At 40.7% G+C, this 13534-nt stretch overlaps 1 protein-coding gene across 4 annotated transcripts in view; it reads left to right on the forward strand.

Annotated features, from left to right (window-relative positions):
- Positions 1-13534, forward strand: part of LOC126608685 (disease resistance protein RPV1-like) — an 84562-nt gene that overhangs the window by 65229 nt on the left and 5799 nt on the right. For 2 of the 4 annotated variants that reach the window (XM_050276658.1, XM_050276666.1), the window contains exon 1: positions 11944-12542. The exons of 1 other annotated variant lie outside the window; for it this stretch is intronic. In XM_050276658.1, the coding sequence (XP_050132615.1) occupies positions 12046-12542 (497 nt within the window). In that variant the 5' untranslated portion in view covers positions 11944-12045. Of the gene's footprint in view, positions 1-11943; positions 12543-13534 lie in introns of those variants that run through there. One more of the 4 variants, XM_050276676.1, reaches the window with a different exon arrangement.

Raw genomic sequence — 13534 nt, forward strand, 5'->3', positions numbered from 1 at the left:
TTTACCGACACCGAAAGTTTGATCGGCGATACGGCCAAGAATCAGGTTGCGATGAACCCACGACCACGGCTTGCTCCACCGCAGCGACTATCGAGCACGCGAGCTCTATGCTCCGCTCCACCAACTCTTCGACGCCGTCGTCCACTCTGACTCTGTTGAGTCGTCACTGAGCCTCAACCTTTCCCCCGTGTAGGACTGCTTTATCTGTCCTCTCTTTCTCGCTTAGCAACCTCTGACGACGACAAGCACCGCCGTTCTCCTCCTGTAAAGTGACGGCTGGTGACAGCGGTAGAGGAGCAGTCGCGCGGAGCTCCGTCGCGTCGTTCAGAGTATTGCCATGGCCATTGCAGTCGCCGTCGCCGTCGTCTTCGTCTTCTCACTCTCCTTTGTCTTCACTTCCCGAACCGACTCCTCCGATCTCGGCGACTCGGGTTTCGATTCCGGTTCATTTGGTGGATTTGGATCGACGAGAAGGACCGTGCTGGCTCTGAAATCGGATCCATTGAAGCTCCTCCAGGCCCAGGAAGCCCAATTGGCGTTTTCTCCTTCACCAGCCTTTGGAATGGCAGCTTGCGGATCAGGAGCTCCGTGCTCTTCTGGTACTTCCTGATCTCTCTCAGCGCCACCGTTCCCGGCCTGAAGCGGTGAGGCTTCTTCACTCCTCCGGTCGCCGGAGCAGACTTCCGGGCTGCCTTGGGGCCTTGCCTCCGGTCGATTTCCAGGCGGTTTGCTTGGTACGTGCCTTCAAGACAAGCTGCAGGGACTTCAAGAGATCACAGCGTTGCAGCCACCACCGTTCCGCCGCCTGCTCGCATCGACGAGTGCAGCTTCGTCGCCGAGGAGACCAGAAAGGTCTTCAAAAGCTTCGATTGCAACGGCGATGGCAAGATCTCCGTCACAGCTGCCCTGTCCTCCTCCGTCCAATCCCTCATCGACAACACCGCCGTCGCCATCAAAATCATCGACAAGTCCCAAGCCGACGCCGCAATGGAGCCCCACATCCTTCGAGAAATCTCTGCCATGCGCCGCCTCCTGCTTCACTCTCCTTCTGCCCTCCGCTGCTCCAGCTTCTGTGCATGCTTCATCCGTCATCCTCCTTGCTCCGCTCCCTGCAAATTCCCCCAGCCCATCATCGAAATTTATACAAAAAAAAATATAATAGAAAATGGGATAGTGGAGCAAATTGGTGCTGGCACCATGTGAAAAGAAAGGGGAGGTGCATGTGGCACCAAAAGCAGACGAATAAAAAAAAAAAATAATAATAATAATAATAATGATAATAAAAAAAAATAATTTAGAACAAAAAAAAAAAAAAAATATATATATATATATATATATATATATATGTATGTATGTGTATATATGTGTGTATAATATATATATATATACAAAAAAAAAAAAAAAAAAAAAAAAAAAAAAAATGTGCAAACGAACGGGAGAGAGTCTTTATTGCTCAGGTGGTGTCTCAGTACTCGGCGGAGCTCCAGGAAGAGGAGGCGCCGGAGGTTGACTGTTTGAAGCCTCAGCAGTCGGCAGAGCCCCAGAAGACGAAGGCAAATGCTGCTGGAACAAACCCACAAACCGTTGATGATCAAGTAAAATCTGACCATCAGATTCCTGCATCTGGTCAATCTTCCTCTTCATGTTTGTCGCATAGTTGTGTGCGAGCTTATGCAACTGTTTATTCTCCTGCTTGAGCCCTCTAATCTCCTGCTTGAGACTCGTCACTTCAGCCGCCAATGATTCAACTTGACGGGTTCGAGCAAATAGGCGTTGGGCCATATTAGACACAGAACCCGCACACTGCACACTGAGAGCCAGAGAATCCTTAACAGCCAACTCATCAGACCGTTTGGAAAGTAGTCTGTTATCTCTGGGAGTGACAAGGTTTCGGGCCACCACCGTAGCGGTCATATCATTCTTCACCACTGAATCCCCAACGGTAAGAGGACCAGTAGGGGATATGAAGGATGGGCGCCATATGTTGTCTGGAGAAGAAGGGATTGCCTCTTCACCAAGGTTCAAGTCAAAACGACGATCGGAGGGGCCAGACATTTTCAAAAGTGTTGAAAGAAAGAAGAAGATCGGACAAATCAAGATCTTAGAAGTGCAAGAAGGGAGTTTCTACAAGCAAAAAATTCAAGTGTGCTTTGAAACAAACTGCATGCCTCTATAAAAAATCAGCACTCGACGGGATTTCAGAGATCGAAGAGGCGAGCTCAAAATTCGAAGAGGCCATTCAAAAATCGAAGAGGCAAGCTCGGAAATCGGAGAAGCATCTTGCTTTTCCAGACGCGTCGGCACCCATCACACGCAAACTCAGCTTTGCGGAAATCACGGGTAATTTGTCGAAGCGCCGATCCCAGATATCGAAGAGGCGCCAGTCTTTTTCAGCCGCGTCATCACCTGTCATATGCACACTCAACTTTGCGCAAATCACGGGCAATTTGTCGAAGATTTTCGGTGAAGGAGAAAGCACGTGAAAGTTTACTGTTCAATCACGCGTTAGTTGCCGACACGAGTGAAAGAATAGTACCTCTACAGGTATCAAAGAACTTCCTATAATTGTCTACCTTCGCCTTCCATAGCAAGGCAGACATACAGAGCATTTCTTCATCTCCAAAAAAATGTTTTCCCAACGAAGCCTCTCGAGTCATTCAATGTTCCTTATTCCTTGGGGTACCTCCGCAAGCCAATGACTCCAAAGCAAAAGTATCTCATATCACCAGGGTAGAAAGCAAGAGTATCTCATATCATGCGTTCTCTCTGTCCTTTCCTTTGTCCTTGTTCTTACCTACAAAGACAAGGATAAAGAAAACAATATGCCGGAACTTCCACTCAAACTCGGGTAAGGAACCGACTGCTTGGAACCCTTCCCTGATTGCCTACCTAGCACTGCTCTCGAGTACTCGCCTTCCACTGCTGCTGTACTTCCAAAGAAGCTGCCACATCTGCCTGGAGAACAGATAAGGCAAGTGAAAATGATACCTTGCAGCATGTGGAGACAAGGTGCAAAAGGAACAAGCAGAGAAGAATGCAGTCTGCACAGTCAACTCAGCAGAAGGAGTCCGAGCTAAAGAACTCGAGAAGCTGCCATATCTGCCTGAAGAAACAAGCAGAGAAGAATGCAGCATGCACAGTCAACTCGGCAGAAAGAGTCTGAGATGAAGAACTCGTTTTGACCCTCAAATTCTTGGGTCGACTTACTAGGCGTTGTGGGCTGCACGTGCCGATTCACCACCCTTGAATCAAATCCTTAAAGATCAAGTCACCAACTGGAAGAATAGCCCATCAATCTTGAAGATCATACCGTTGACCAAACTGCTCAGGTGTGAATTAGAAAGATTGAACAAAGAAACAGGTTGTCACCTTTACCTCGTGCCTGCTTGCCATGTGTTCGAGTCAACCTTCAAGAATCAAGCCTCAACGGCCCTTGAAGAAGTTTCCAGCTAAATTCAAAATCAAGCCTTGACGGCCCTTGAGGAAATCACAAGTCCGATTCAAGATCAAGTGTCTACCACCCTTGAATCAAAACCTAGTTCAAGAATAAGCTGTGGAAAATCAACAATTGGAGGAATCCAGAAAATCCTCCAACCCAGTTCAAGATCAAAGCTGTGGAAAGTCAACAAGCGCAACAAAATACGTGCCGATTCACCCACTACCAAAGCCAAAGATCATCTACCACATGAAGCTCCTTGTGGTCCAATTTCAACCTTCAAGATCAAGTCTCGACGATCCTTGAATAAATTTCAAACAAAAGTTCAAGAACAAGCCTCAACGACCCTTGAAGAAATCTCAAGCCCAATTCAAGATCAAGCCTCAACGGCCCTTGAAGAAATCTCCAGCCCAATTCAAGATCAAGCCTCGACGGCCCTTGGATCGACATCTACAGTAAGGGACTTCAAAACGCATCTCCTACACGTGACAAGCACATGTATACAACGCGCCTTGAAGTGGGGGCATTTGTAGACATCGAAATTTCGGTAAATAAATGTTGACCGATAAATCAAAGTGTCAACGCTCATGTATTACATAAATTTTACACGTAGCGTGTGACTCGACGAAAATTGAAATGAGTTGGAAAAGTCATCAAATAGGACACGTGTCAACACCTGGCAGAAACAACTTATTTCATCTGGAATACTATATTCAAAACTAGGCCTTGGAAACTTCTATAAATAGAAGGCTAATTCATTCATTTGGGGACGAAAATCATTAGGCAAAAAACTCTTGAAGCTCTGAAGCTCTGAAACTCCGAAGCTCTCAAGCATCCAGGTTCCCGAAGAATCAAGAAAGCGTTCTTCGTTCATCGTTCTTCCAAGATCAAGCCTGACGGCCCTTGGATCAACAATCATCCACATTCAAGCCCAAGCCTCAACGGCCCCTTGAAGAAAGCGTTCATCGTTCATCAACTGTTCATCCTCAAGGATCAAGCCCCAACGGCCCCTTTGGATCGACAACATCAACAAATCCGCTCATTCGCTGTTCATCAAGCCCAAGCCCCGACGGCCCTTGAAGAAAGCGTTCATCGTTCATCACTGTTCTTCGAGATCAAGCCCAAAAGCCCTCGAAGATCCGTTCAAGCCCAAAGGCTCTCGAAGATCCGTTCGTCACTGTTCTTCGAGTTCAAGCCCAAAAGCCCTCGGAAATCTGTTCATCACTGTTCTTCAAGATCAAGCCCAAAAGCCCTTGAAGATCCGTCAATCACCATTCTTCAAGATCAAGCTCAAAAGCCCTCGAAGATCCGTTCATCCTCGTTCATCCAAGATCAAGCCTCGACGGCCCTTGGATCAATCGCACATCCCACAAATCAACACCTTACGGAGATCGAATCAGAGGATCAAAATAGAGAGAGATTGTAACCCAAAATCATCAAATACAAATATTTGTTTGTGCACGTCGTTTCTTGTCTCTTTCGTTTCAGGAATTTTCCGTGTTCACAGTAAGATTTAAAAATTTTAAATTGTAAACCAATTAAGTTTCTGAGTCTTAAAGAAAATTATTTTCAAGAACTGTTCTTAAGAAATGTTTTGAAAAATGATAAAAAATTTCAAATAGAATACCAAACATGCCTTCAATAACTTCAAAAATAAATTTTTCATCACTTATATAAAAATACGTGATGTATCACCCGTGTTTCAGTCTCAATAAAAAATGTCTCCAATACTCGCGGTCCTCAGTTTATTTGGCTTTAGTATAAATTATTTTATCATTTGTGAAAAAATCACCTTAATTGACGGATTTGGATCCGCTTGGGACCTTAGTGTCCGGAGCCTCCAAGTCAACAAATCTGGACCGCACAAATTGAATTTAACGGTCTTCATTAATTCATTTTTCTGACCCACCACCCATAACCAACGGTCCTAATTTGACTTGCACACCAATCAGCGGGTCAGATTTGTGAACTTGCAGGCTCGGGACACTAAGGTTCGGAGCGGATCCAAATCCTTAATTGACTCACCTTTAGGGATGAAAATTTAACCCGTCAAATCCGATCCCCGCAAGTAACAGATCCGAATGGTTCAGTTTTGGGTATAAATTTTCAAGTATTTTTCGGGTATGGGTAACGGTCGGGTAAAATTTTCGGTTTCGGGTTCGGTTATGGTTATTGGGGTATCCACCCCAAACCCATACCAGAAACTGAACCATTTCATCTATAAATAAAAAAAATATAAATATTTATTATATGAAAATGGGTTGTTAATAATCATGCATTATTAAATATGAAATTAATTATTTACTTTTATATCATTAATAATAAGAATTATATGCTTATAATTTTTAAGAGTGTAAATATTTTCTTAGTAATATAAATTTTTAATATTACTTATTAGATGCATTGTATCAATTGTATTAATAATATCAATTTATTTAAGATTATTTTTTTAATATTCTTCATTTAGTTAATAATATAAGAGCGATTCCTGTGACAGCCCGTCCCGAAAAATATTGATTTTTATAATTTTATTAAGTGATTTTACGAAATTACCCTTCGAGGCACGTGTGTTGGCTGAGATTTTACGGTGTCGTGTCACCTAAGCATTTTCTTTCTTGGCCTATCATCGTAATACTCGTCACAACGGACGCGTGGGAGCAAGCGGTTTGTGATCTGGAGTTATATCGAAGAAGATATTGATGTTTGAAGTTGAACATTTTAGGAATTATTATTTTAGTAAAATCTGGAATTTCTTTTATGAAAGTGGATGGCCCATATTTAATAAAGAAATAAATGGATGGCTAGGATAAGAAGAAAGGAGATCACGTGTGTGTGTGCGCGCGTGACTGGTGGAAGAAAAAGAGGAAGAATAAGGGATTGGGCAAGCTGTCCAACTAGAGAGAGAGAGGAGCTCCGAGAGAGAAATGAGGGAGTGAGGCCGAATGGGGAGAAGAGAGAGGAAGAGACTGTCCAACCAGAAGAGGGGAAGGAGGAAAGGAGGAAATGAGGGAGAGAGTGACGTGGGGGATCGGCCGGACCCATTTCGACCCGCGCGCGACCCGTCGGGTTTTCTACACATTTTCGTCAAAATTCTACCCTTATGCCTGCGAATTGCTTCAAGAAACCTCATGGGAAACACTCTAGGACCTATCCTCTATCCTTCCCATCCCAAATTTGGTGATAATTGGCCTCCAAATTAGCAAAATCGTACCGGTGGGTGCGATGAACCCTAGCCTTCGATTCTCTCAATTCTGAAATGATTTCTTTCAATTGCCACCACCCATGGTATCCTCTTGAGGCCTAGAACAAAGCCTAAGCAATGGTTGGGATGGCGGGGTTGATTTGAGGACGGATTGAGCACACCCAAAACCTAGGGTTTCCGGCGGGTTTTGTTGAAATTGGAGGCCTTGCCGACCGAATTAGTCTTGGCCACAGGTATGAAAGTTGTTCTACTAATTGAAATCTTCATTTCTGTAAATTTTGGTAATTTTTGGAAATAGTTGGATTTTCCGGCAAGCCGGGGCGGCGCGTGCCCAGTGGGCCGCCAATGTTATTTTAAGCTATATTGGATGTCCTGAGTTCAGTTTTGATAGTGGCTTAACGTTGGGTGATCATTTGGACTTAATTTCGATATGATTCATGGTTAGGCCAAAAAGGTGAATCTACGATCCAACCGTCGGATCGTCACCAAACTTTGATACGTAGTAGTACGTAATATTTGAAGAATGTAGAAACTTACGGATCAGGAATTCGATGGACAGATCTTCCCGAATTGGATTTGTAAGTTCATAAAATAAAAGGTTAGCCGCCACATGGTTTTGGAAATTGGCGGAGATCCGTCGGATCGTAACGAAATTTTAGTATGTTGTTCTAGAAGCTTAATGTGTATCTTGAGAAGTGACAGATTGAAAATCTGAGTTGTGGATCTTTCAGATTGACTTATGTGGGGTTATGACCCTACCGTCGAACTTAGTCGACGGTTGACCTTTGATCAACGAGTCTCACATTATTTCTAGAATGCCTTTGAGGATATGTGTTAATGTGAATTTCATATTCTATGGATAAGAGTTCTGAGATGTGGTTTGATAATTGTTTTAGGCGTCGAGCGTTCGGGACGCCTTGGTTCTGATGTTAAGGAGTCGTAGCGCGGACCCCAGGTGAGTGGGCATTTGTTTTCTATATATACCTATATACTATTGATTTTCCCAGAAATCGAATTTAAATGAAAGTATGTTTTCAATTGCCATGCATTCATTTTATATGAAATGTTTGAATTAATATATGATGCATATATGTGAAATGGTGCTGTGGACGCACATGTGAGTATCAGGTGAGTATTTATTATTAATGTGAATTTATGTTGAGAGTTCATAACCTGCACCCCCGGTGTTAGTGCTTATGTTATTCACCCCGCATCACACGCTCACCTTGGATCCAAGTAGATGCTAGTCGTACAGACCACTAGAGGTGGTTCCGACATGCCAGTCGTACATACCATTAGAAGTGGTTCCGACTGGTAGGTGACCTTAGACTATGTGCACAGATGATTGTTAAGAGAAGCACTAGAGTGTATTATTACACCATCCTAGTCGTACAGACTACTTTAGGTAGTTCCGACTTATGTGCAGTGTAGTGCCGTACATGTCATAGTTGGTGACTCCGGTAGGGCCGTACAGGTGACAGTTGGTGACTCCGGCTAGATGGGATATAGAACTATAGAATCATCCGTACAGGACCACTGTAGGGTCTCCGGTTGATTTATTATTCCACCTGATTTATATTGATGCATTCATATTATATTTTAGCATATGGCATGGCATGGCATGACATATTCTTTCTGAAAAGTGTTGAAGGATTGTGATTTGAGATTTTGATGATATATATGTATATATACTATTTTCTGAGAAAGTATACAGGTTTTTAAGAGAGGGGTTATAAATGTTGAATAAATGAGATGTTTTGTATTTTCGCCCACTCACGTTTTCTGTTTTGCGCCCCTCCAGGTTCTAGTAGCAAAGTTATTTATCGACGAGGATTCGTGGCATGACCCTGTTAAGGTGGCTACTTTTGTGGGTATGGTTTCTACCTAAATTGCTGTACTTGACTATGCTCTGACATCACGTGTGATTTTGGTTCATACCCACGCACAATGCACTCTGATATTTAAGCACCTTTAGGTTTAAATTTATTCGCATCTTTCCTTATCATCACTTCATGGCTTCGTCACCTTTCGGGTGGCGACCAGCACAGCTCGATTCGGAGTCCTAGTGGACATGCTGGGTCGGGGTGTGTCAGTTCCACCGGAGGTGGAATAGCCCAGCACCCAGTCAAAAAACCAGGCTGGCACCCTGTCAATTCACTCCAGCCCGTGAAATCGTCTAGCACCCAGCCCAAGCCAGTCCACAGGCCGGCCTAAAATCGACAGACCTTGGGACCGGCCTATCTGACGTCAGCATGGTGTCGGAGGGCATATGATGTCAGAGAGGGAGTTGTTGTGGAGGCTGAGGAGCGGAGCTGATCGAGGCAGGAGAGGATGTCGAGAAGGAAGGAACCACGGAGAGAGAACGACGGGAGGACGAAGCGACGACGTTGGAGATGTGGAGATGCAGGAGGACGAATCGACGACGTTGAAGGACAGGAGGTGTGGAGATGCTGTAGAGGAGCTAGTTGTTGAGATGTGAAGATGCAGGAGATGCAGGAAGTGCAGGGGTGGATGGCGTGCAGAAATGGAAGGGAAGAGAGGTGTGGAAGATGAGAAAATAATAATATATATATTTTTTATAAAGTCAGAAATTAAAAATAAAAATATTATTATTTATTATTTTATAATAAAAATAAGAATATTTTAATAAAATGGATTAGGCTATTTTTTGTTAGGAGTGAAGATGCTTTGGCCTATTACTGTTCACTAAAGTCTATTACTGTTCACTTGAGTGGATAAATGCGCTGGGTGCTGACACAAAGTCCTTAGGGGTGGACTTGCTTTAAATAAATATATAAATATCATAATGGGGAAAACCGTTCCTCGATCAAAAATCCATCACCCGACGGGTTTAGTTATAGGGATAGCCCGTTCGGGGATTCTACGGATTCGAGTTTAGGGATGGTGCATCTGAACCCAATCCATCATGTTGACATCCCTAGTCACCTTTCTTCAAGTATGCGACATTATTTATATGGTTCAAAACGACGCAATTAGACTGGATATAAATAATGCAGGGTGTGGTTAATTAATTTGATCTCCTGCATATTCCTTTGCTTTTCCCTTATATTTTTTTTCTCATCACGGAAAAGAAAATTATCCACAAGGTATCGTTTTAGCTAATTCCCATACAATGGAATTGTTAAGGGATGAGATAGGGAATTGGGACCCTGACAAAGACTGATAGCAGTAATGTGGGGCTGGTTAAGAAGAATTATTTGGGTTTTGAATTTTTTATTTTAAAAATCAAAGAAGAATTAATAGGTCCGAACCAAAAAGGTGTGCAAAAAAAAAGAAAAGGGATGTGAAGAAAATTACTCTACAATGAAATACTTTTGTATTACTTCAAGACAATTGTGTGTTTTTATGCATTTTAACTTTTTTATGTGTATGATTGATTTGACATATTATCATTTTATTTTCTTATTGCATTATGTAAGTGTCATGAGATGAAAAAGAGGGAGATGAATTCTCTAGTCTTCCACTTTCCATGCACTTCCATCCTCTGTTGTTTGTGTGATCATGGTTAAGTTATATCAATATTTTATATTATTATTATTTTTTGTCTTACTATCTCTATTAAAAAATTAATATAAAATGTTAACGTGACTTAACCGTGACCACACAAACAGCAGAGGAAGGAAGTGTATGGGAAGTGGGAGAGGAGAGAATCCATCTCCGAAAAAGAGAGCGTGTTAGTAACATAACGAAGGAGATCAACTTTTATGGACAAAGATTCTCTTCTCCTTTTTTCTCATACATTTTCATCATTAATTTGTTTGTGTGATTAACACAAACAGGAGGATGATAGAAGTGTATGGAAAAAATAAGGAGAGAATCCTTGTGCAACTTGCAACTACAATCCTTCAACTTGACCACATTCACATTGATATGTACTTCTCTTCATTTTTCTCAAGAAAAAAGAAAAAGAGAAAGAAAAATAATTTGTCCAAAAGCTCATTTTGCCAAAAGGAAAAGAAGAATGATTGTAGCTGGCTGTTTCCAACTATTAATAGTGTGAAGGGATGATGAATTGGCCCATCAAGATCACGATATCTATGAATATGGCATGTAGAAAAAAATTTAATGTTAGGAACGATAAATTTGAAAACAAAATTTATAAATTAAATGATGTGTCACTAATAGAAATAAGCATGTTTATAAACCATTAAGTAATAAATAAATTATTAACTTCTATGTTCTTTAGTTTTTAAATTTTTGTCTACAAATTTAATCTTTATAACCTTATTTTTGAAAAAATTCCAAAAGAAAATATCTATAGGGGATATGGAATAGTGTCAATATTGTAACTCAATCACCTAATTTCAATCATTTTAACTTTCTGACGTGTCATCTCGTGTTTGGTGTGATATACAATAGCAATGGACTTTTTGGAAAACGGATCACCTCCGGATGCATTATGTGGGGATCTTAGGGATTCCGACATCTCAGCTGTTCATTATGTATCGTGCGGTCATGAATATTTAACTTTATTATTTAAAATTAAACACAAATTGTATCTGACGAAAACTGATCGCACGATGCACGATGAACGACTAAGATGTGAGAATCCATAGAATCCCCACATAATGGATCCGGAGGGGATCCGTTTCCGACTTTTTGTTGTCGATGCTGTTAGGTGAATGAAAGCGTGTCGGCAACATTAGGGAAAATCTCGGTTTGATGAAAGGAAGTTCCAAGGAAGGTTGCTCTCCTTTTTAACTTTATCACATTCACATTGAATGGTAGCATGGTCTAAAATATCCATAATATCCCGATATTTTTATTGAAATTTCCGTGTTTTTGGACTATCAATATTTTTTTAGACTACCGATATTTCCGATATCATCGATATTTTAGACCTTGCTAAGTCACTCATGTATCTTATCATGCAATGTATAAAGTGTAAAATATTGTACTAATTCATTATATATAAATGATTATGGTGTATTTAAATTTTTTTCATTAATTACTACATATTTTCTACACTCACAATGTTTGCCAGCTCGCTATATAATCAACTTCAATCAGTTATATCTATCATGCAATGCATTTCCTTCCAATTTTTTGTGATAAACTAATAGATAATTAACTAAATAAACATCATGCAAAGTTTCAATAAAAATTTCCAAGTTTTTCTTACAATTTTCGTGGTTTTTATTCAATCTTTATAGATATCGATAATATCCCGATATTTCCATCGAAATTTCCGTGTTTTTGGACTACCGATATTTTCGATATCATCGATATTTTATACCTTGGTGGTAAGAAACTGCTGCTTCCCATATTGGCAGAAAATCATGCAACTGGCCTGATATATAATAAGAGCGAATTCTTGGTGCGAGTACCAGTCCAACATCCAGACTCGATTCTTTGAAAGGCTCTTCAATTTACCTGGATTTCTCCAATGAACAATCTACTTGTCTCTTCTTCTTTTTCCTTCAGCAGTCCTCCTTCGTGGAAGTACGATGTCTTTTTGAGCTTTAGAGGAGAGGATACACGAACCAATTTTACAGATCATTTATACAAGGCGTTGGACAACAAGGGAATCACCACGTTCATTGATCACCAACTTGAAAGAGGAGAAGAAATATCTCAGGCTCTTCTTGAAGCGATTGATGAGTCGAGAATTTCGATCATTGTATTCTCTAAAAACTATGCATCTTCAAGATGGTGCTTGGAAGAGCTCGCACGTATCCTTGAATGTAAAAAGTCAAGGAAGCAAATTGTTTTGCCGGTTTTTTACAAAGTGGATCCGTCCGATGTACGAAAGCAAACGAGTAGTTTTGGTGATGCGTTTACAGAAAAGTTCAAATTCGAAGACAACAAGGAAAAGATCCTCACATGGACGAGTGCTCTTACAGATGCAGCAAATTTGTCAGGATATACTTTCAAGGAGGGAGAGTACGTATATTTCTTCCCCTTATACTGCCTTTAATCTGAAAAGATGACTTTACCTGAAATTCAATTTTCTTTACATAAAACCCAACCTAGTTTTTGTACTTGACTAATTAAGCTTAACAAGTTAGATTTTATATCTTTTGGTTTCCTAAAATACCCCTAATGACAATTTGATTCTCTTGCATATTTATATCCATTTATTGTGTTAAACCTATTGCAAGTTTAACTGGTCATTACTAAATGTAGGGGTTGTTCGGTATGGGATCCCATACCGAAACCCTTGTCCCGATTCCCAAACCAAAAATTTCGGGAATCCCAATTTCAATACCGATCCCAAACCACATTTTCGGGAATCCCAAAATAGTTTCGGGATTTCGGGACAAATCGGGAATCCCAAAATGATTTTGGGCTTTTAGGCTTTTGGACTTTTGGACTAAAATATTATGTTTTTGGGCTAAAATTGAACATTTTAACACTTTTGGGCTGCAATTTGCTAAGAAGCCCGTTGCAATATGTGCCAATTACAAGACTATGTCAATTTAAATGTAGATGCTACAATTGCAAGACTGTCAATCTGGATTCAAATGTAGATGCTACAATTGCAAGACTCTGTCGATTTAAATCATTCATACAAAAATATGTGCAACTATTGAAGTCTTCATTTTATATGGACTATGTCGATCTAAATATATATTTAAAAATTAAATAATATATATATATATTTTTTCGGTTCGGTTTGGGAATACCGAAATCCCAAAAACTTGAGACCGATTCCCATACCAAAATTTCGGGATCGGTTCGGTATTGGGTACCGAAATTTTATGGAATTTCGGTTTGGGATTTTTTCGGTTTGGTTTCGGGAATTTTTGGGATTTTTTTCCAGCCCTAACTAATTGTGTTAAATTTCGAATTGGCTGGATTAATTACCCGGGTGTACCCATTTTTTTTTGTTCAAATTTTAAATTTATTAATATTTTTTACATATTACTTATTTT

Source organism: Malus sylvestris, chromosome 2 (genome assembly GCF_916048215.2).
Source record: "Malus sylvestris chromosome 2, drMalSylv7.2, whole genome shotgun sequence".
Taxonomy (NCBI): Eukaryota; Viridiplantae; Streptophyta; class Magnoliopsida; order Rosales; family Rosaceae; genus Malus; species Malus sylvestris.